We start from the raw sequence: 23,812 nt of genomic DNA, 5'->3' as shown, positions 1-23,812 counted from the left end.
CCACCTTTCCTCCAGTCTGCAGAAATACCAGGATAAGATTAGAATGACACATGGAATAACACAGAAATTGAGTATATGCAAAACAAGCAACATAAACCCAGAGAAATGTGAGATTCAAGAGGACACTTGGTTTAGATTGTAGGTGATCTTGAATGTCAAAGTAAGAAGTGACATTGCAATCAACAGTCCACAGAACTACTTGCACTTCAGGGCAGAAGTATGAGGACACCAACTTAGAACTCTCCCAAGGGTGTCCTCTTGGCTGTGGCAATAACCACCTTAAGCCCATGACCTGAGAGGTGGAGCCAGAAGGAGTTCAAGGCCATCCCTGGCTTTATAGCAACTTTGAGACCAGCTGTGTGAGACCCTCGATCAAAGGTTTGATTGATTGATTGTTGATTGACTTGTTCTCCTTACAGTACAGAAGACTAGGGGGTTGAAGACTGCTTTCAAGCTGGGTCAAAAATGATGACAGTTTCAACTAGATGCCAATTATGAGAATGGAAAAAATGTGTACAGATGACATTGGGAAAGTAAGTCAAAGTAGCTGTAAGCTCGAGAAAGAAGGCAGAGGTTTTGGTTCTGAGCTTGGATAACCTGGAGGAGGAGAGCAAACTCCACTAAGCAAACAGAAGAGGGGGTTTCAAACACCACAGAACGCTTTATTCAGAGTGAGTGGCGGAGAGGAACATCTAAGCATCTACAGCCAGGACAACACTGAAGAGCACACACTCTTACTATACAGACAGGGGCTACAGAAGATTTGAAGTCAGCTCTAATGAACGGGACACGAACAAACCATTCTCTTATATATTCAATTTGTGTCTTCTGCCAGAGGAAATATAAACACTATCCTTACGTTTATACTTTTATACATTCAAAGCCATTTGTTTTCATTTAGTATTATTATTATTTTTGTGTGTGTGACAAGGTCTGATATCCCAGGTTATCTTCTATAACTAAGAATAATCCTCCTGCATCAGCTTGCTGAGTGCTGGGATTCCTGGCCCAGTTTCTAAGACATTTTTAACACTGCAGTTCAGCACTATGCTTCTAGGCAGCTCTGAATGTGAATGAACAATTTGGGGATTTGCAACATGATTCAAATCCATTGGTCATTTAAAATACTCGGATGAAAAAAGTCAATTTTTAATGTTAAAAAAGGTTCCATATTTACAATGAAAGAATTCTACGGAAAAAGATCAGGTTTATGAGCAGAAACTAACTTTTAAGTACTCGTGAAAACTGCAGACAGTTGGCTACAATCTCAGAGTCATATGACTATAAGGTACAGCCAGCTTGAAACAAACTTCCAATAGTGCCCAAAACTACCGGGCCTTGGTTTGATCAGGGCAATGTAGCTGGTTACCGGGACCCAAGCTCACCTAGCCCTGTAGTTCTTACAGCCCAAGAGTAAGGAACCTTACGCACCTGCAGTCTGACTGCTCAAGAGCAAGGAAGCCCCCGACCCACGCTCCCTGTGGGTCTGATAACCCTGGAGTAAGAAAGCCCACTTGCCTGGGGTCCGACAGCCTTAGGGTAAGGAAACCCATTTATCCACAAGTCTAACAGCCTTAGGATGAGGAAGCCCTCTGTCCGTATGTGCCTGCCCACGCCTACCCACCTGCCCGCCCACCTGCCGGCTCGCTCGCTCACCTCCAGGTCCTTTTCTTTTACTTTTCTTGCTTTTCTTCCTTTTAGAAAGCTCAGAAAACGCTTCAGCTGCTTTTTGGAGTTTGGTGATAAAAAATTCAATGTCATCCAAAATATGGTTTAAGATTTGCTGGAATTAAAAATAACAGAGCAAGATATGAAACAAAGGCATAAGTAATTTTGTTCTAGCTGTTAGCTGAAATGTAAAGGAGAGAGGCTTTAGATGAGAAGAGAAAAATGACCACTTTCATGGAAACTTCATATAGATAGAGATAGAGATAGGGATAGATACAGTCTCATCTCTATCACTTAAGCTTAATTTTGCTACATTTTCAATGTTATCAGGGAAGCATTCGCAATATATAATCAGTTATTAATGACTTTAAATTGCTCTAATTTTCTCACAGTGTTCCCCATTCAAAGCTGGAGTTGGGATTCAGAGATACATTTTGTTAGAAGAGCACCATGTATTTTTGTTTTGCAGTTATCTGTCCTGTAAAGGCTCTGCCAAAGTTCCTGTGTGCTCCCCATAGAGTGACAAAGTTCCTGGTGCTCCCCGTAGAGTGCCAGAAGAACCTAAAGACCCACGGCCTGTGTCCACCCATTGGCATGGAGGTGACCACACCACAGAGCGGAAAGAAGAAGCAAAGGTGTGCTGGAGACTTCAATGAGCTCTTAGACTTCACTGTCAGCTTTCTCTAGTCTAAAAACGAAGGGTTCTTCACATTATAAGACGATTAAGGAGGACTCAATAAACATTTCGCGATACTAGAGTGTGATATAAAACTTAAGTTCAAGGGCTGGAAGAGGAGAGACGGCTCAGTGGTAAGGAGCACACTTGGCATTTGTAGTCCTCTAAAACGCAGTTCCCAGCATCCACGCTAGGTAGCTCAACCACTTACAACAGCAGCGCCAAGCAACCTGATGCTGGATTCTGACCTTGGCAGGCATTTGCACAGACACACAGACACACAGACAGACAGTCAGACAGACACACACACACACACACACGATTAAGAATGAAAATGTTCAGCTGGAGAGATGTCTCAGTGGTTAAGAGCACTGACTATTCTTCCAGAGGTCCTGAGTTCAATTCCTAGCAACCACATGGTGGCTCACAACCATCTGTAATAGGATGCCCTTTCTTGGTGTGTCTGAAGACAACTACAGTGTATTCAATATAAATTAAATGATTGTTTTTAAAAGGGAACTATGCACATTCCTGATTTCAGTATGCCTTTATTTAAAAAAAAGAAAGAAAGAAAATCTTTTAAAAATTAATTCTAAATGTCAGTCTCCTTTCAGTAATTACTTTCAAAAGAACCTGGGAATGTTTATAGTTAAAAGGTAAATAAATCACATGTTTGAAATACAGTGGACATAGCCATTAACTGTCAACTAACCCTGCAAGTTAATTACTCTAAGGAAATGACATTAAGTACAGCGCTCCTCTGTATAAAACATTAACATGTACATATTTATACTTTAAATTATAAGGTAACTTTTCCTTTTGACATGTTCTAAAATATGTTTTTATTTTCACAAGGGTGTGGTGTGTGTGTGTGTGAGTGTGTGTCCACATTTGCATGTGACTAGACACATGTGTGAACAGGTGCTTGCGGCTTCCCTTGCATGTTGGTGTGTGTGTGCACATGTGCATACCTGTGCAGACCCAGTTCTGATGTCCCGAATCATCCTCTGTCCCTCTCCCAACTTCAACAATAAGGGAAAGATGCTTAATGAATCCTAGAACCTGCACCTAGAATGGGTACCCTTCTACCTAGTGATGGGCTGCCGACACCCATCGACTCTAGGGATAGGAACTCCAGTCTTTGGGCTTTTGATGCAAGCCCTGCGGTCACTGAGCCATCTCCCCAGCCCGAAAATATCTTAATAAACCAAAACGAACAAACATTAAAAAGACACCTCAACTATGAATCATAAAACATGTAAAACAGCAAAAGCAGAGACCATTGGCCTTTTAGGTCCGTTTCCCCTGTAAACTGGCCAAGCCTCCTCCTCCTCCTCCTCCTCCTCCTCGTCCTCCTCCTCCTCCTCCTCCTCCTCCTCCCAAAGCAGAAGGGCCAGTGAGCTAAACCTGATTCAGGTGGTACTTACCACATCCCTGTCGATCCGGGCTGCCATCATCTCGGGCGTCTCTTCTTGCTCGTGGTACTGCCGGGGCTTCTCGACTGAAAGGAAAGGAGAATCGTCAGACTTTCCGTGTTTGTTAAGACATTATCAATACAGAAATGAAAATGAGAAGACAATGAGAAAGGAATTCCAGTTGCTGAGCCAGGGAGCTCTCTGGAATAAACAAGCCAAAATGATACTGGTGGCCCCTGAGGTACCTCCTTGCCACAGTTACCAGGAGCACTGGGCACAGCTGGTGGACTGGCCTGCCAGGCTATGCCTCTGGCTGTCCAGCAAGCTTTAGGAATCTCTTGTCTTCCCTGTCGCTGAGCTGGGATTACAGACACGGACTATTCATTCTTCCTGGCTGTTTTACCTGGGCACTGGCAATGCGATTCAGCTCAGCATGCTGGTGTGGCAAGCATTGTACCAACTGAGCTGTCTCCACAGCCTGGGCTGCTAGTCACCCCCCACCCCCACATTCCAACCCTGTGACCACAATAAAAGCAGTGCTGAGAGGGCAGTGATTTCTCAATGGTCGTTGTCAGCCAGCATAAACCCCGCAGCCTTTGGCTCCCTGATCTTAAATCATATGCCTTGAGATAAATACTGAATGCATGTCTCAGAGGCATTCAAAATGTCAAGAAAGCTCGATTGTGAATGTTGATCATGAGACCTCCATCGCAGATTCCTTCCTGAGGTGAGTCAGTCAGCACTATGGTAACTTGGGCAGCTGGTGCGATGTATTTCAGAGTACATTAAATGCAAAGGCATATGGCTGGGGCAGGAGCCATAGATCACAAGGAGTGGAGGGGGAACTCATGAGACATCATCATGACTCACGAGGTTTAGTGCAGAGAACTGACAAGACACACTGCAAACTCGGAATGCCCATTTCTCCTTTATGCCAACGTTGTCCAGACATGGAGCACGGGCGCAAAGAAAAAGGTACCGCTGAGCTACTTGAAACTCCAGTTTTAGCTATAACTGTTCAAGCTCTGCACGGAGCCAAGCTTGGCAGTTGGCTGCTATTTTACACGTGGCTGCTGCTTGCTTGGTACAGTGGACCATGGAAGGCAGGGAACGAAACTAGAACCCGCCATTAGGAACTCCAAAGGGGGTCAAGTGTAGGGCCTCTTGACTACAATCACAGCACTCTGGAAGCTGAGGCAGGGGTGACCAGACTAGCCTGGGCTACATAGTGATCCCCACAACATCCAGGGCTACACAGAAGACTATGCCTCGCAGGAGGAAGACTATGCCTCGCAGGAGGAATAGGTGTCTCCGAGAGACCCCACAACATCTTCTGGGGCATACTGAGCAGAAGATATTTATTTCCAAACCATTCTGGGATCCTGGCTACTACTGCCACCATTTTGCTACACTCACTTTTGGAAGTCAGGGTTACTCTACCTCAGAGTTCTAAGGGGCTGCAGTCAGAGCTGACGAAACCCTCAGAGGGAGCAAAGAGAGCCTCCTTTAGGACATTCCCAACTAAGACCCTCTGGCACTCACACAGAACTTTGTGTGCCATGTCTTGAGTTCTGTTTGAACAATTAGTAAGCTAGAAGTCTGTCCCCTTGTAATTGTAACAGACGGCAATGCCAGGAGTATTTTACACAAAATCTAGTAAGAGCTCAGAAATACCTGAGTGTAAATTCTTGTATTTTAAAATGATATTAGATTTCACATACGTTCCTACAAATCTATTCAGGATATCTCTAACTTAATACGTCTTCTCTTCACGTCAAGTCAGTTTTGACACCTCTCCAACACACACACACACACACAACAACAACAACAACAATTATCCAGACCCCCCCTCCACCAAAACGATACCAACAAAACTCACCTTGGGTTCACAATAAGCACAGATATATCGTAGTCTTTCAAAAAATCATGTTATTTAACCTTTGGATTTACAAAGAAAATTGTTGGAAACACATGTGATTGCTAAAGCAGAAGTCATCAGCGTTCACTGACTGTAAGAGTGACAGCATCACTGGCTTTAGCATTCATAGAAACCTGGGGGTTCATTATGTGCACTTTACAGCTGAGACCAAAGCACAAAGGATGACCTTCCACGGTCATGTGGACACACAGAGCCAGGTCTTATTTCAGGTCTCAATTTTTAGCTCACAAGATGAAAAGTCCCTATCATTAAAGGCACTGCACACTTCAGCATAAGGCATCATAGAGAAACCCGGCTGGAAGCTTCGTCCCTACCTGCAGAATGTATAGTTTCAGAAGGTGCCATTCAGGCTGCTGGGGGAGAAATGTTGAAAACAATCTTGCCAGCGGTGACTCTGTAAGTTACAGTGACCAAGGTGACATCTGGTGCAATAGTCACCTAGACATTACACGAATAACCAGCCAGAAATGAGTGTAGTCCTCATAGAGTATGAAATGGTTGGCATGAATTCTCGTGGATAATAATCTTAACAGCAGCCAAGACTTAACTTTATAACATCTAAGATTTGGTTCTTTAAAGTGAACTTTAATCTGCAAATTAACCTGAGGATCTGAAAGGAGGAATGACCCCATAACTCAAAGTGGATGCTCAGAAGGGGTAGGGCTGGGTACTTACAGTCACCCTGGTCAGCTGCCCAGGCAGACCAGGCTGCTACTCGACTCCTAACGTCCACCTGTGTGACAGTCCCTGGTGGCACAGGGGCAGGAGCTCTGGGAGGAGGAGGGATGCCAGGATCTGCTTTGGCAATCATCCTGAAAATTAAAAACAAATTATCCAACTAGGCTGTTACCATCCCCACGTCTGCTAACAATGGTGCTCCCCACCGGTGCCATTTGCCCTTCAACCTCAGAAGTAACTGTCAGGGAAATCAGAATTCCTGACCAGCTCCGCTGTGCTGTGTCTGCTGGTAAGTTCCTGAGACACAGAAAAAGTAAAATCCCTGGGAAGCGACATTGATTTTTTTTTCTCTAGGTCACATGATATTTGAAAAGCTTGTGGGCATATGGGGAGACCTTGGGTCATCTCTTAAAACACCCCACTTTTTCTTATAACTCTCTGGGACATCTGCAGATGTCTGAGAAGCTGTGTGGGAGACAGAGTTGACACATGGAGAAACAAGAAGGGACAGACATGGACTGGCAAGGCAGCCAGTGCTTAAGTTGTGGTTAAAGGTTGCAATTTAGAAAACGGAATAATTCACCTCCATTGAAAATAACTTCTCTACACCTCAAGAAAAAAACAAAAGTAGGCATACTATCCAATCCCACGCGCTAATGCCATTTGATGCTCTTACCTCAGGGCCTCCGGCCGTCTCTTCTGTTTCCCACCTTTACTGTCACTGATTGCACTTTCAATATCTTCACTAATTAGGTTTGCCTGAAAGGAGAGATGAGTTATCCAGAAGGCCATAGGCTTGTCTGAGCTTTGATATAAAGATTAAGACAGAAAGAAAATACAATTTATATTCACTGTTTGCATCAGTAAGTATCTTGGTGTGATATAAATAGAAAGACTTTTTAGCATCTACCGTAAAAATATGACTCTAGTTTTCAATGGTGTGTTTTATAATGACGGAACTCAAATGCTGATTTCTTTTTCTTTTCTCTTTTGTTGAGACAGGGTTTCTCTCTGTAGCCCTGGCTGTCCTGGAACTCACTCTGTAGACCAGGCTGGCCTCAAACTCAGAAATCTGCCTGCCTCTGCCTCCCGAGTGCCGGGATTGGGTGTGTGCCACCACTGCCCGGCACAAATGTTGATTTTTAAGGTTAATCTACGTCCAGATTCCACTTAAACATTCCTCCCCAAGAGCCCAGTAGAGAATGGCAACTGCAGAAAGGACACAGGTGAGTGTCTGCTCTGTCACAGAGGAAGGATGTAAGAGAGGATGTGCAGGGCTGGGGGATCCTTTCCCCTTTTCCCCATCCACAGGGGGAACCTAGTAACTCACCCAACAATAGCCCGGCCCTACAGAGACACCAGAGCTTAAGGCAAACCTTCTCCTAGGTTAGCGTCTGCAGTATCCCTGGATAGATGCATGGTGAAGGCCGCGTTCCAGCCTTCAAAAGGGAGGTCGTGGAAGGAAGACATTGCGCTTTGCTCTTACATGACACTGGGATTGCCAGATACTTCCTGCCTCTCTCTTATCACTTCCTGCTTCCCATGAAGTGAACAGCAATTCTACCACACTCTTCCTACTACCATAGACTTTCCCACTGCAGGCCCAAAGGCCATGTCCCAAATAACCATGGAACTTCAAAGCCATTAGGAAAACAGACCTTCTCTCTTTGCAAGTTGCTCAGCTCGATGGTTTGCCACTGGGATGGAAAACTCACTCAGCAGTACATTCATAGGCTGAGTCTCAATTCTATATTGTATCCGTTTTGATAATCACTTTATTTTTCTATTTCAGGTAAAAATTAACTATCTGCCACCACAAATTTTCCCATCATATTCCCAACAAGTCCAACGATTAGATTTTCTTGGGAATTCAAGTGAGTTTTGTAGATGAGGTGTCAATTTTTCTTTGTTATGAAATTTATCTGTAGTCTGTAATTATCACTGTATATGAGGATGTTGCTCATGTATTTATCTCCTATTTTTGGGCTTGTGTGCTCTGTGTAATTATGTACATTTTTCTCAGCTATATGAGTCACACATTCTTTAACAGTCAGCACTGGTGAGTATAAAAACTGATGGGAGACCTCAAGATCATATAGTGTGAGAGAAAGTGCACACGTGCACACGGACACACACAAGCATACATGTGACCACCCATATATGAACACTGATTACATAAAAGGAAGTCAGAGGACAACCTCAGGTGATGTTTTTCACCTTTCACCTTGCCAGAGGCAAGGCCCTTTGCTGATTACCCCTACATAAGCTGGTCCAGCTGGTCTGGAGCTCTGAGAAATTCTCCTGTCTCTGCATTCCATCTCTCTGGAGCTGTTGTGAGGATGATAGATACGTACCATCACAGCTGGCTTGACATAGGTTCTGGGGATTTCAACTGCAGTTTATCCACCAAACAGTCTCCCCAGCCCTTGTTTAATCTCCTTTCTAGTTAATTCTCTGAGGGAAACTAGGAGAAGTAGCCTGGCCTACATCATGTTCATGGTGAGGTAACACTGCAATGGACCCCAGTACAGTGTTGCTTCCTTAGAACATTCTAGCCCAACACATTCCAGATGGTCAACTAAGGCCAAAGTCCTCTATTTTATAGAAGATTAAAACTGGAGGTGTCTAGAACCTTGAACTTCTATGAAAAATGTTGCCATCGCTAAAGGAGGCAAATGCACCATGTAGCATCCCATGATAAAAAGTTACACTCAAAAACTGTTATCACAAGATGTTCTACACACAGACTAGTTACAAATCACAGTATCAAGGCACTTGCATTTTTAAATTAGCAAGGAATGCAGGCCTCATGAAAAGAAATGCGGCACAGAGGGTGAGTGTGTTTCCTCATTTTTAGTGGTCTGAGCTATGGTGAGTACAGAGCATTGTCCAGGAAATTCACATGGAGGCATCGTGGTCATGGTCCCCTAGAGAAGGAAAGCCCTTCATTCCATATCGCAGAGGCTGACGTCTGGAACCTTTACAGTAACTCACACTTAAATCAGACTTAAAAGCAGGGATACAAACACAACATTTAAATGCCTTTTGACTCAGTATTTTTCATTGGTTTGTAAGTCTCTGAACTGGGCCAACAAGATGGCTCCCGGTTGAGGACATTTGCTGTTAAGCCTCAGGACCTGAGTTTGATCCCTGGAATTCCCATGGTAGAAGGTGATAACCAATTCCTACAAGTTGCCCTCCGACCTCCGTACATGATATCCCTCTTCAATAAATAAGTACAAAAATTAAAGAACCAAAATCCATTAATAAAATTTTACTTTTTTTCAGAACAAAATATCCACTTCAACATTTTTTTGCTTTAACATATCTAAATCCTCAAAAATCATTAAAATAGTTAAGGAATTCAAAAAATTATAGTCTGTAAAAAGCTGATGAATTTCAAGCTATACGTTACTTAAATAGCACAGTTCTTTCAAGTAAGACTTTTATTATAATCATCTGTGGGATACTTTGAAATTAGGAAAAATTACAGACTATATTGTTAAAGATAATCTGCATCTGCCATGGTTTAATGTCAAAGAAACGCTGATGAGATCAAGTGGGTTTCTTGTGCTGGTCTAAAATGTCTCTACAAGATAAAAGTCACAAGTAACCCAGTGCTCTAGGAGGAGACAAAGGTGGCCAGAGTGAGAACTGTCCCTCCATTCCCTGGTTTTGAACACTGGGTCCCTGTCCCCCACTCCCCCCCCCCCCCCCCCCCCCCCCCCCCCCCCCCCCCCGCCCATAGGGTGCTCACTGGGGAAGAGCTTTGAGATTAAAAGTCTATGGCCACTTTCAGTTGGCTCTCTCTGCTCCTTGCTCCTGCTACCATGCCTGCTGTGTGTTGCCATGACTACCCACCAGGACAGACTCCTGTCCCTCTGGTTCTATCAACTCAAATAAACCCTCTCCTCTCCTAAGTGGATTTTGGTCAGTGTTCTATAACAGCCACAGGAAAGAAACTAAGACAGGCGCCAATCAACCGAAGGAAATTTCTCTTTTAAAGACACCAGCTCAGAAAATAAAGCTATCTAAATGTTGGAGATAAATTCTAAGGTTCAATAAATTATCATCATTGATAAATTACGTGGACTGTGAAACATAGATTTGGGGGTCTCAAGTTTATTATTCTTGCTAACTCTGCCCAGCTATTTCTCATGGTACTTAGGGATCACAAATGCTGAGTAACTTTCCAAGTCCCATAATTAAATGGCAATCTTCCTATCAATACCATGGGGCATTGTAAGGATCTCACTGAAACAATCGATACAAGCTCCGAGGTTAACAAGGAAGAAAAGAGAATTGTAGCATACTTACTGTCTGTCTATTTAGTATATGTGCCACAGAAGCAAGCATAATGCATGATTTTTAATGATCTATTTTTTAATTATATACACAGAGCCCCTGATGAGAATTTCATACACCAGTATACTTTGCAAACAAGATAAACAACACGTATCTATGTTTGTTTGATACTTTTGAGCAGGCTTCTGCCTTGCAGCAATCCTCCTGCCTTACCCTCCTGAATGGTACAAGTAGGGCCCATTTTACTACACCTTGAGTTAAAAAAAAATTAATAAAATTTCCTCTTTTGTTTACCTGATTGGAAATTTATAGAAGACACTTAGGTACTGATTTTCTTCATCACATTCTCAAAATCTTAAATTCTAGCAACTGATAGCTTTATAATCAAGATTGAAAGTTGCAGAATATTGCTCTAAGAGGGTGAGCGAGGAACAGGGACCTGAGATTTGCCTCAGCAGTTGGGAACACTTGCTGTTCTTGCAAAGGATGGGAATTTGGCACCAAGCACCCACATCATGCTTCTCGAATTTATAATCCCAGCTCACCTTCTTCTGACCTCACTGGGCATTCGTGTATAAACACACATACACACATACACACACACACACACACACACACACACACACCAAAAAAAAAAAAAAAAAAAACCACTAGAATTAATGGGAGGCTGAGGCACTCTTACCTTAACCTCATCACATTGGAAAAGGTGAAGGTCTGGCTTGCTCTGCGTTGGCTCTTTGCATACCAAGGCGAGAATGGAGTCATAGCTGCATGCATGCACCACTGCTTGACAATGCGAGATTGTGTTTAGAGGAAAATTCTCCAATTCATTCTGTATAAAATGAGTAAATATTTGACAGTGTTAAACCATCACTTGTGTCCCAAGACTCTGTCCTGACTGCACACGTTGGTATTGGTGGTGAACTCTTGAAGGGTAAAGTGGCATAAACCTCCCCGACTTGCCTTTGACTCTAAGTCAATCAGGCTCACAGCTCTGTCATCCACTTGGAGAATCATATCTTGAGTCCACACTTTGCCCTTGGCATCCAGCAACTTCAGCTTTCTTATTCCATCCTCGACAGTGATCATTGCATCTTTCCGATCCAGCACGAAGGTGGTCAAGTGCTTATGATGTTCAAAAAAAAAAAGGGGGGGGGCAGAAAAGAAAAACTTTGAACATACAAATAAAACCCTCTCCATAGGTATTTTCCAAAAGGAGGAATAATTTGCATAACAGAAGTCAGTTAGAAGAACCAAAGGCTTGACACAACACACTACAACAACCTCAGTTACTCCACTGACAGGGTGGAGTTGAGTGGCCTTTTTTTTTGTTGAACACAGAAAACAATGCCTTGATTTGTATAATCACTGAACCTGTGTCATGCTGTGTCATGTGGGGCTGCAACAGCATAGTATTAAGACAAGTTCTTAGCAATGAAACATAAATAGCATTTCCTTACATTAATGACCCCACCCCTGTTACTCAGAGAGCTATTTCAATGCTGCACAGGAAAACAGAATGTCCAGAGGCAGCTACAACCTGGACAGCCACTCGGAGCCTCAGCTAGGGTTCTGGTCTCTAACAACTGACCCATTTGCCCTCTCCTGAAAACACTTTACTGAAAAACAGTGGTTCAGTTTTAATTAAGCATGCTTGAGATGAGCAACAAACTGAAAACAGCAACTTAAAGATGACGTCCCTGCTTACATGTTTTCCGCTATAAACAGGGGTCGTTGTGATTCCAATTAAGAGCAAATATCTTACAAACTAAAATAGAAACTAGGGTTTAATGAAAGCTAGTGATGACACCAGATAAAACTAAATATAAAACAGAGCTGCTTGGTGCATCATAGCTTAATGACAGTGTGAAACGGAAGCCTTTCTCCTGTTTTAATTGGGCTCACAATGGCCAGCAAATACGTTATTATTTCAATCTATTTTGAAACACAAATTCTCACCTGTAGCATCTCAGTTTCACAAAAGAAAGAAAACATCTTAAAGGAAGGCCCATACAACTTAAAACACATCCTATTTAAATGAAAAGAAACACAGCTCTTATTTTGCTCCTAATTTGTATGTTCCTTGAGAGTCACAATCAGTATTGGCAAGAGCAAAGCTTCTTACTTCCACGCGGTACTGGGACACGTCCGACACACTGCTGACACTGTCTCGGGCATAGTTCTTCCTTTGTTCTGAAAGGTAAGTGTTGAGAAGCCATTATTTATCTACTCATGGCTTGAGTTCATAGGTTGGAGTCACACGGCACCTCTGAAGCAAGTCTACCTCACATATGAATGCGGTAGCTGTCAAGTCCCCACTGTGAATTCTGTCTGAAAGTACTCATTACTCACAGGCCAGCCCAAGGTCATGAGAAAAACTAACGGTGCGCAGGAACCTTTGGGCCCAACTTAAGTCCTTGGGTTCCAAAGGTCAAGATTATAAATTTCCTAGGTTTTAAAGAATTTTTAAAATTGTATGTATGCAGGTATGTGAGTGAGAATCCATGCCAGAGCCCAAAGAAGAGCTGGATCCTCTGCAGCATCCTCTGCGAGTACAGGCAGTTGGGACCTGTCCAGTGTAAGTGCTGGGAACTGAACTCTGACTGTCCACAAGGACAATGCACACATTTAACCACAAAGCCAACCCTCTAGCAGCTCCTACACTGTAAGTGGTCTAAGAGGGAAAAAGTCGTCTAATGTATAGGGTTTTATTAATCAGGAACCTACTATTTATAAAATGTTTTTTTTTTAAAGTTTCCAAATTTCATCTGTTGTTGCACTTAGGTCAAAACACAAGAGCAGATGCTGTCATAGTTACTGTACTGCATAAAGGGGATGCCCTGCTAACACAGACACCAGGAGGACCTCCTTTCACAACATCCAAATGGGGGACGATGTGAGAGGGGATTCCATACTGATTCAAACACGAGGATTGTCACCAATATTAACCACGGTCACACATCAAGAGAATACACAAACGAGAGACTCAGAATGACAGACACAAACTAGAAGGGAAAAGGAGGCAGCTAAGGAAGCAGCGGCTGCATCCAACCACTCAACAGGCAGAAGGGGCCTTTCTTTTTAAGATACTGCAAAAGCAAAAATAAAATTTTTTTTAAATTATCAATATTTGATATTTGTTAATTTCCAAGCAAGGGACTGATTTGGAAAGTCAGGATTGCTTTATTTCTTCTCGGGCAGAATTCTTGGATGGAAAGAACCTTGTGTTATCAGGGGACTCCTTGCTTCTAAATCTAGCTTTGAGTTTATCCCTAAGTAAGAAACTAGGTTTAGGTAAGATTATTAATGTTCCGGGTCTTGGAGAATTTACTGCAAAATACTAGGTTAAACAAGTTAAATGTAAAGTAGCCTAAAGCCTTAAAGCTTTGGCAAACTTAAACATTCATCTTAGGTTGTGTACGTAGGAGTGTACATGTGGAAAATATGTCATATGTATTTATCCATCCACACACACACATATATATGTGTGTGTATACATATGTATATATGTGTGTGTATATACATATATGTGTATGTATGTATATATGTATATATGTATATGTATATATATGGATGGATAGATACATGGATACATAGAGATGTCATATGACATATTTATGATATATATTCATATATAAAAATATATGTATATCTATAGATAAACAATAGGCATGTATTTTCTATCAGCCAGCATTTTCTAACTATAAACATGTTTCTTTCTACTCTTAGGCGCCCCTACACTGAAAGGGTCTGCAAAACTTGAAGACCAAGCAGAAAAGTATAAATTAGATATTCAGACCCTAAACAGTAGAATCGAATGTTTTTAAAAACACGATGAATGACGGATTTACAAATATATGGAAACAAGGATCTTCCCACTTATATTTATCCGGAAGACCCCGTGCTCCTCTTGACACCCCTTGCATTGAGCTCACAGCGATGTGGTCTATTCTGGTTTTGCGTTTGCAGCACTAAAATGATTCAGCAAAAGCACACCACCACACACAGTTCAACCTTGGCTACCTTTCTTTTTTTGTTTGGATGACGATCTGAAGAAGTACGCTCCGTCTGTTCCTACCAAAATAATGTGGTCAAAAGAAAGAGCTGGCTTCTCCTACAGTTTTCCCCAGCATTTGAAGCCCCCAGTTTCCCTTGTAACTATATCTCACATGTAAAGCAAGCAGCTTTTCTACTCGCCGAGGATCAATGTGAGTTACTAATATGTGGACGCCTGTTCTTGGGAAAACCCTCTGATACACATGGGACACAATGCATAACTCATGAGGACATCTGGCAAGAGCACTACTTCGAAATGACAGGTTCCTCAGCTTCTCACTCAACTCTCCGGAGCAGGAGAGTGGCTGTCGTCCTCTGATCTGACCTGTGGATAGCAGAGGACATGGCCTCGATTGCCATGGTACCCGATGACGAGGTGATATGGTGGCTCCAAGATGTTCGAATGCTTGACGGGGTCTTCCAGATAAAAATGATTAGCAAACACAGGTGAAGGGCCAGAATATTGCACGAGGTTTGTGTTACAAAGAAGAAGAGAAAGTGTACCCCCCAGGTGTCAGAACACACAGTATCTTAACCCCAAGAAGACATAATTTACAGGAGCAGAAAATGATTAACATGATGGCCACTGATCCCTCTGACCACCAGATGGTGAGCTATTGTCCCTAATATTTCTAACTTGATTTTTTCTTTTCTTTCTTTCTTTTTTTTTGTACCATGCTTCACAATGAATAAGATGTATGCCACTGAAAAGTACCTTCAAAGGACCCTAAAATATATTAATGTCATAAAAATGATTTAGAAAGAATATCATTCAGGTGATATAAAGTCAAGAGATACAGTTCACTATTAAATTTTAATAGGCAAGTTTGAAAGGACACACCTGAAAGTCAATTATAGTGTCTTTTGATGAGAATCCTATGCACGTCTAGGTTCAGTGGTAAATAGCATTCTGGCTCCTAAGCTGGAAACCTTACAAAGCTCTGCAACAGCTTGAGAAGAGAAGCGTGAATGGAGGCCTTCAATGAAGCTATCAAGAGGAAGCCACAGAAAACCAGTCCTTTCTCTAACACTGGTTCTGATCCTTGGCTGCCTATGACTGTGGTTTGCTAAAGCCACTTTGTGGGCCCCATCCTAAAAATTCCCCTGTACTAGACTAGGGTTCATCGGGCCGCTGGGGTTTATAAGGCTCCCGGACCCTCTGGGATGTGGAGCTTGGGATATAAGCTTCTACTCCAGAACCCATGAAAACACCACCTTGTCTGCAGTGTGCCCCGAGAGTCAACGCTGCCATTCGTGTTAGGATGCAAGAACAGACAAATGACACATTAACCAATAAATAAAGCTACGTGTGGAGTTTTGCGTTTCTCAACTCCCCTTACAAAACCCAGCATCTCTCCATCATCCTTTCTGCTTTCTTCCCCCTCCCCACTTTCTTCTCTGTCTCAAAATAAAATCATACCTAGGATTTTCTTTGGATAACACTAGCTGTATTTCTTTTTTTCTTTTCTTTTCTTTTTTTTTCTCCTAGGCTTAATCCCATGGAGCAAAACACACAAACATATTCTGACAGATTAGATTCAATAACCAATGAGAAAAGTTCTTAGCAGGTCATCTTAGCACTAAGCTAATATGCTCTTACACAAACTACCAGCCAACTTTGGGGTCAGAAACTACAATTTCACTTAACTGTTTAGTTTGTACAACTGCACCTCCTCAGATAAATTGGCATTGGTCCTGGCATCTTTTTTTGCTCTAGATGGCAACATTTCAAAGGGTTAAAATTCAGACACAGCAGTTGAGACTGAAAACTTTCAATTTTTCATTCTCTAAAAGTAAGACAATTAATCAGAAAACACAACAAAGAGCAGCTGTGGGTAATGTCTTTATCTAAATAAAGCTAAACGCTACGGTTTATATGGCTGTATTCTTTAGCAACAGCAACAAAATACAATCAGCAAAAACTCTAAAAAGCTCAGGAAGTCCCTGAAACTGACCAGATTTGCTAGGCCCCTCCCTATCAAAGTAAGCAATAAAGGTTCAGAGTCACTCTCAGAGGAGCAAAGCTGAGCTGCAAAGATGCCTGTGAGACCAGACCAGCTGACTGGAAGAAGCAGAGACTAGCTAAACTGCCCGGAAGAGGTTTAGATCAGCTGAGGAAAGGACATTTCAACTTGAGTCACTTGCAGGCTGTGCAGTGTGCTCCAGGTTCCCACCTTGGTAAACTGTCAAGCATGCTGGTGTGGGCTTTGGTTATAAAGCTCTTTGAGTTATTTCTGCTTCTGTAAATGACCCCCCTCACCCATATTCCTGTAAGTGACCTCAGTAAAACTCATGGTTCCCCAAGCTGGATTTCGATGGTAGTATCTGCACTTTGGTCTGGCGTAGGATCCCTATCTGGTGTGCATAGACATGTGTGCTGCATCTCCCCAGGAAAAAGTTTCCCATAGGTGAAACAACAGTACCACATACGTGCCTCATGCCTGCACAGCCTAGAGGAGGATCTCTTGGTATTGGAGTGGCTGTGAGCCAGTACGTGGGTCCTGGGAATTGAAGCTGGGTCCTCTGCAAGAGCAGCAAGTGCTCTTGATCCCTGGGCCACCTTTCCAGTCCCAGGGCGTCTACCTTGTTCATATTACTGAAACTTCTGATTCACTTGCTTTGTCACAGCCTAACCCGAGACATAGTGACCTGTCTTTAGTGAATGAAAGACATTGAAGGTCACGTGCTACTTTAAAATAGTGCCCCACATCATTATTAAACCTTAAAAGTTCTTGTGCACATAAAGGGAGAGTGGTGGCAAGGGTAACAGTCAGAGGCCAGCTGGAGAAGCCCATTTTCTCCAGTCACCGTGTAGATCCCCAGGATCAAACTCAGATCCTCGGGCGTGGCCGGGAGCTTGCACCTGCCGAGCCATGGCTCTGCCCCACAAATTAGGAATCTTCTTGACATGGTAGGTATTCGTTCTTTCTCATCTTATTTCTGAAGGCATTACTTTGCATTCTCCTGTTACCACCAAGCTCCTAGCAGTTCATTCATTCTTTATATCCATTTTACAAGTAGTTATTGAGCAGAGGTTATGCTAATGACTAAGTTGGTTATGCTAATCACTAAGCACAGGGAAGCCTGCGGTGAACAAGTCAAATAGAAGCCGCCTTCATGGGCTGATTGTGTGATTGTGTACATTAGATTCACACTGCTTTTTTTTTTTTTTTTTTTTTATAATATCCACATACTCTCGCCTATATCGTCTGAAAAATACTATAATGGACTTCTCAGAGCATGGTTCAAGGCTCAGGCCCTCTGTGAAACCCTGCTGACCACGCCCCTGCTAGCCATGCTCTGCTAGCCACGCCCCTGCTGGCCACACCCCATCAAGCAAAACTGCTATGTACTTTCTGGCATCCAAGCAGACTTGAAAAACTTTCCCATGAATATTTTATTTGACTAGAATTAATATTATATTACTATATTTATAGTACCTTATATAGTAATACATCTGTGGTATATTTAGTAGTAAATTTAATTAATATTTTGTTAGCCTTTACTACCATACTTTTCTTCTATATAGGGATAGACAGGTTTCTCAGCAACATTTGACAAGAGGCTATCTTAACTACAATGTATACTTTGGGTATCTTTGTTGAGACTCAGATCACTGTAGCCCTGTGGGATTTACCTCTGGTTTTTTTATTCTACTCCATTGGGTCACATGTCTGGATTTGTTACTATGGCTCTATAGTATAATTTGAATTCGAGAATTGCATTATCTCTAGCTGGATTTTTTTTCCTCAGGACTGCTTGGTCTACTTGGAGCCTTTGGTGCTTCCATATACATCTTAGGATTATCTCTTCCATGTCTTTGAAGAATGACGTTGGAGTCTGGATGGGGATTGAAGTGAATTCAACGATGCTTTAGGTACATTCCCAACAATAATTCTGCCAATCTATGAACATGGAATGTCTTCTAATGCCTTCTTCAATGTTTTTTTCTTCAGTGCCTTAAAGTTTTCATTGTAGAAGTTGTTCACTTGCCTGCTTTAGTGATCTTGGCTATTTACTTTTATCTGTGAGGACATTGCTAGTGGGATTATTTTCCCAACTTATTTCCCAGCATATTCATTATTGATGTATAGAAGAGTAACTGATTTTGCATTCTGCTGCTGTAAGAGTTTACTCTTAGAGGCAGTAGGGTCTTTTCAGCCCAAAAGGATTCCCTGCTTTCTTCCTGTTGCATGTATGTCCTTCCTTCTTTTATCTTGCCTTACCTTACTGTGAATGACGTTGGTGGATTTTGATAAAGGCTTAATCTGTACCTACTGAGATAGTTACGTATCTCCCCCACTCTGCACATGTGCTGTCTTCCATTTATGGGTGACATGTAATGAAACATCCTGACACTTCAGAAATGGAACCAACATAGCCATGGGTTAGGATATTTTCACTGTGCTGCTGAATTCTATTTGGCAAGTATTTTATTGAGAATTTCTGGATCTATGTTCATCAAGGGAACTGATTTATAGTTCCATTTCTGTTATGTCCTTCTCCAATTTTATTATCAGAATAATACTGACTTCATAAAAAGAGTTTGATAGTGTTCTTTCTCTTTCTGCTTAGGGGGCAGCATGCGGGAGCCTTTTAAGGGCTAATAGAACTCAGAAGTGAACCCAATAATGCATTCCTGGGCTCTCTTCTGCTTGAAGACTTGAAAATGGCTTCGAACTTATTGTTCTCTCTCTCTCTCTCTCTCTCTCTCTCTCTCTCTCTCTCTCTCTCTCTCTCTCTCTCTCCATATAAATGTGTGTGTGTGTGTGTGTGTGTGTTTCTGTCTGTGTCTGTATTTAAGTGGTTCAGTTGTTCACATCCCCTTGGTTCAACTTGGATATGTGGTCATATATGTTAAGAAACAGTTCCTGCTAGTCTATCTCACCAAAGCTCACACTAGCAATGACAATCTGTCATTTATCTTTGAACTGAGTTAGGAATTCATGGAAACAGAGATGATGATGATGATGATCCAGCATACCAATGGATTTAATAAATATCCATCTAGAAATGTCAGGTTGAAGGGATTATTTAATCCTTACAAAAACCATTTCATCCTTCAAGCCAGTCTCCACACTACAAGACCCTTGGATCAGACATTACTACTGGTCCTATTCTGAACACATATTTATCACAAAATAAGTAGGTGCTGAATGCACCCTCTATATACAAGCCACAAGTGACTAAGCTGTGGTAAGAATGTCCCAATGTGGTTATTACCCACAGACACATGGCACTCTGAAAAATCAGAGGAACCTCCTTTTCCAATGAATAGGCTCCCAGCAGCTCAAGGGGCTGAGAGCAAGGATGGGCTACTGTTCAGCTTTATACAAGCCACATCCTGAAAGGCTCAGGGAACCTCGTGGGAAAGGGAAAGGAAGAAATGTAAGATGTGGATGGCAGAGAAAAGCACTGTGAAATGCCATCCAACTCCATCTCCTGTGAAAGACACGGCCACTGCAATCACAGACTCATGGCAACTGCTACCGACTGCACTGAGTCTGCACAAGAACAGGCCTGTCAACAGTCCGGCATGGATGGAGGAGGGACTCGGGGGAACTCAGCCCTCACTAATAAACTGCTGGCTCCCAATAAATCTGGGGAGATGTGGAGTCACTGCCTTCTATCGCACATCCACTGGTGACTGCAGCAGGCTCCAGCGGATAGTTCCAATTCATGTGAATGGCTCTGGTTAAACTAAACAAAACAACCAAAGACATAGACCTGGGGAAAGGACATCTAGGGAGTGTGGAGGATAGAGATGGGAGGGAAAAGGGGGTGGAATGACCAGAATACATTATAGACATGTACACGACTGTCAAAGAGTCAACTTAATAATAAAAAAGGTCTCAATTATAATACACAGAAAATTAAGAGCAGCATTACTGACATTCTCATAGCCACTGAAAAACACATTTATATGTGGAAGTAAATCCATTTTATGAATGCATGACTTGAGTTGTAAAGTCAACTCACTAATATAGGTCAAAACAAATCAGTAAACTTTAGGACTGGTGAGTCTTACCACCAAACTCATAAACCTAGCAATGTATAATAATTCCCAAATTTAGAAAATGCTATTTTTCCTATAATACACAGTAACAATGATGATAAGCCTAATGATAGGAAATATTTACAGCGGTGTCTGCTCCTACACTACTTTGGAAACAGTGTACTCTAATTTATTTAGTTCTCATTACAGTGTTTCCAGATAGCAACCTGGGAAAGATGAGCAAAACAAGGTACAAGCAGGTGAAGTCACTTGCTCAAGGTCACTCAGTCACTCTGTGGTAGGACTCTGCTTGGCCATGGGAATCTGGCTACCAATCATGTTTTTATCTTGATTTATTTATTGCTATACAATAAGGAAAGGCCATACAAATCCTCTACAAACATTAACCTTCCCTAGTGTATGTGCATGCCTCAAGAGTCTTCAATTTCATTTTCAGAAGCTGGTAGTATACTTTAGCTATAAAAAAAAAAAATAGTAAGCAGGGCTGAGGTTGTAGTTCATGGGTAGAGTGGTGTCTAGCATGCACAAAGCCCTGGCGTCAGTCCCAAGGACAAAACAAATGGGACATGGTGGCATATGACCGCAAAGGTTAGGACTCAGGAGGTAGAGGGAGGAGAATTCATAGTTCAAGATTATCCTTGGCTACATAATGAGGTCAAAGCCACCTGGGAAAAGGTGCATCACTCAGGAGCGCTCAGTCATCAGCCTACTTAGCCACAAAGAGCAGCACACAGAGCACATTGCAAATAGCACAGAGGGGGATCCCACTTGAGGCCTCAGTACCCAGCACTGACCTTCTTAAAGCTCTCAGTACATTTCAGCCACAGGACATATGAAGAAGGAAGAGCTCATAGCTCTGGCTATGTAAAGATTCTAAAACGGCCATTACCTAGCTAGCTCTGTCATTTTAAATGTTCCAACCAGTTAAGCGTTTGAACAGTAACCTTAAAACATGCAAACCTCTCAGGAGTGAGACATAGACAGCACCCATCACATAGCCGTACATACCATAAAGGGCCTTTGCACTTGTTCTTGAGCTGTGTTCTCTGTCCATCTGGGAGTAGGGTGGTGAAGATCCGTAACCACTGAAATAATAATAAACAAACAAAAAATGTTCATCGTCATGAGTTAAAGTCCATAGTAGGTAACGAAACTCAGAACCAAGACTTTGAAATGTTGATGTGCTATAAGCACCAACTGTTTTCTTCAAAACATACTGAGTTTACGCTAGCTGAAGTAGCTAGCCAATAGGAGCAAGTTTCTGCTCAGGTGAGTCATGAATAAACAGAAATATAAATCAGGTGGTGCCACTGAGGACTACAGTGCCAGCCTCAGGCAACCCTCAATGCCCAGTAAGGACTACAGCAGAGAATTCAACAGGGCTTGCCTCCACCTTATTAGAATACAGACCCTTGCTCCCATTCTGTCTGACATTGTTGTTACAGTTCCCCGGTGACGGCAGCTATAGTAGAATAAATACTGTTTTCTTAATCTAAATAAAATATCATTGGTAAATCTAACCTGCTTTGTCATATAACTGGCCTCTTTTGCTGATGTTATAAACACTGATAAACAGTGTTATAAACAGTCATTATAAACAGTGATATAAACACTGGTTTGTTCCCATTTAATCAGTAAATATTTATTAAGGTTCAAAACCTAGAACAGAGAGGATAGGAAGAGCGGGTAGGTACTATCCATAAGACAAGCAATCAGAAGAATCACAACAGACCAATACCTGAATAAAATTAATGAACTTGACATCCACTATCAAGGAATGACTGATTTTTCTAAAATCAGGATATATAAGATTTTCCTACCACATTGACATTCAAGGAGAATTCAGGATAACAGGAAGACACTGGTTGGCAGGTGGAGCATCAATCTTGGAACCAGGAGGTGGAGAACTAACTCCAGAATGAGTAGAGAATGATGGAGCAGTCACTTGATGTGGCATGCCCAGGACAGAGGAATAACCAGAGAAGTAAAGAAGATGGCTTACATCCTGTTTTATAATTAAATGTAGTTCCCTACATACAGTAAATATTATCTAACAAATGTCCAGTGGAGTATATGTCACAATGGTGGATATGAGAAAGCCATATTGTTCTGGCCACAGAAGGTAACAGACACTCAACTTGGGCCTGTGGTTTCAACTGATACGGGGGTGGGGGTGGGGGTTGGGGGTGGGGTGAGGCATCTTGTCTTTGTCCTGTGTTGTTGTATACAATGGCAAATACCTATATAGTATACACTAAATGCTCTTGAACTTTTACAAATAACGTAAAGCTCTATACAAATAACAACAGAATGTTCCAGAGACACCCAAAGCTCTGAAGTATAATACATACTTGATGACAAAAGATAGCAAGACATAAAATTCCAACCTATAATACCTTCCAATGACATGACAGTTTCCTCAGGGCTAGTGTTTTCTGGATGTTTGAAAATAATCGTTTTTGGTAATAACATGGGTTAGTAATAAAAAGGAGACCACTTCTGAATGAATTAGGAATGGGTTGAAAAAGAGGTAAGTAGTATTTTCATTAAAAATGTATTTTAAACTAGCGAGGCTTAGTGATACATGATTGAAACATTATCCCTTGGGAGGGAAGGATTGTAAAATCAAGGTTAGACCTGACTACACAGAAAGTTCCAGGTTAGTCTGTGTTTCAGAATAAGAACATCTCACTAAACTAAGCAAACACCAGCACATCAAAGTCTGCCCCAAATTACACATGCACCTCTTGACTTACTTCAGTTGAGAAGGGTAGACTCCATACCCACTGGAGTGGTTAGACATATGACCATTCATGCCGGCTCTCACGCCTCTGTTCTAAAAATAGAAAGGCACACAGGTCAAGGGTAATAAATGAGTCAGGACATCTGGGGTTTACTGCCAGTTACCCTAGAAAGGCAAACATAAGGGTCTCCGCCTTCAAGCACTCAGGCGCACAGGAATACATGGGCACATGAACAAAGACGCAGCTGGGTTTTAAATCTAGTATACAAACTATAAGCTAATTTAGCGAGTTAAAGAAAAACCTACAACGGACTCT

The 23,812-nt window shown here is 42.1% G+C and overlaps 1 protein-coding gene across 8 annotated transcripts in view; it reads right to left on the bottom strand.

The window, feature by feature from the left end:
• Eps8 (EGFR pathway substrate 8, signaling adaptor) overlaps window positions 1-23,812 on the bottom strand; it is a 174,301-nt gene that overhangs the window by 41,332 nt on the left and 109,157 nt on the right. For 5 of the 8 annotated variants that reach the window (XM_021164455.3, XM_029478486.2, XM_085839827.1 and 2 more), the window contains 9 exons: window positions 23,510-23,589; window positions 21,762-21,838; window positions 12,807-12,874; window positions 11,645-11,806; window positions 11,364-11,513; window positions 7,053-7,135; window positions 6,374-6,510; window positions 3,772-3,845; window positions 1,657-1,783 (listed from right to left, as the gene is read on the bottom strand). In XM_021164455.3, the coding sequence (XP_021020114.1) occupies window positions 1,657-1,783; window positions 3,772-3,845; window positions 6,374-6,510; window positions 7,053-7,135; window positions 11,364-11,513; window positions 11,645-11,806; window positions 12,807-12,874; window positions 21,762-21,838; window positions 23,510-23,568 (937 nt within the window). In that variant the 5' untranslated portion in view covers window positions 23,569-23,589. The remainder of the gene's footprint in view (window positions 1-1,656; window positions 1,784-3,771; window positions 3,846-6,373; window positions 6,511-7,052; window positions 7,136-11,363; window positions 11,514-11,644; window positions 11,807-12,806; window positions 12,875-21,761; window positions 21,839-23,509; window positions 23,590-23,812) is intronic. The other 3 variants (XM_029478488.2, XM_085839826.1, XM_029478489.2) reach the window with 2 other exon arrangements.

The sequence above is a fragment of the Mus caroli genome, unplaced genomic scaffold (genome assembly GCF_978045245.1).
Source record: "Mus caroli unplaced genomic scaffold, Mus_caroli_1 scaffold_7, whole genome shotgun sequence".
In the NCBI taxonomy this organism is placed as follows: domain Eukaryota; kingdom Metazoa; phylum Chordata; class Mammalia; order Rodentia; family Muridae; genus Mus; species Mus caroli.
This window is presented reverse-complemented; position numbering and strand designations above follow the sequence as displayed.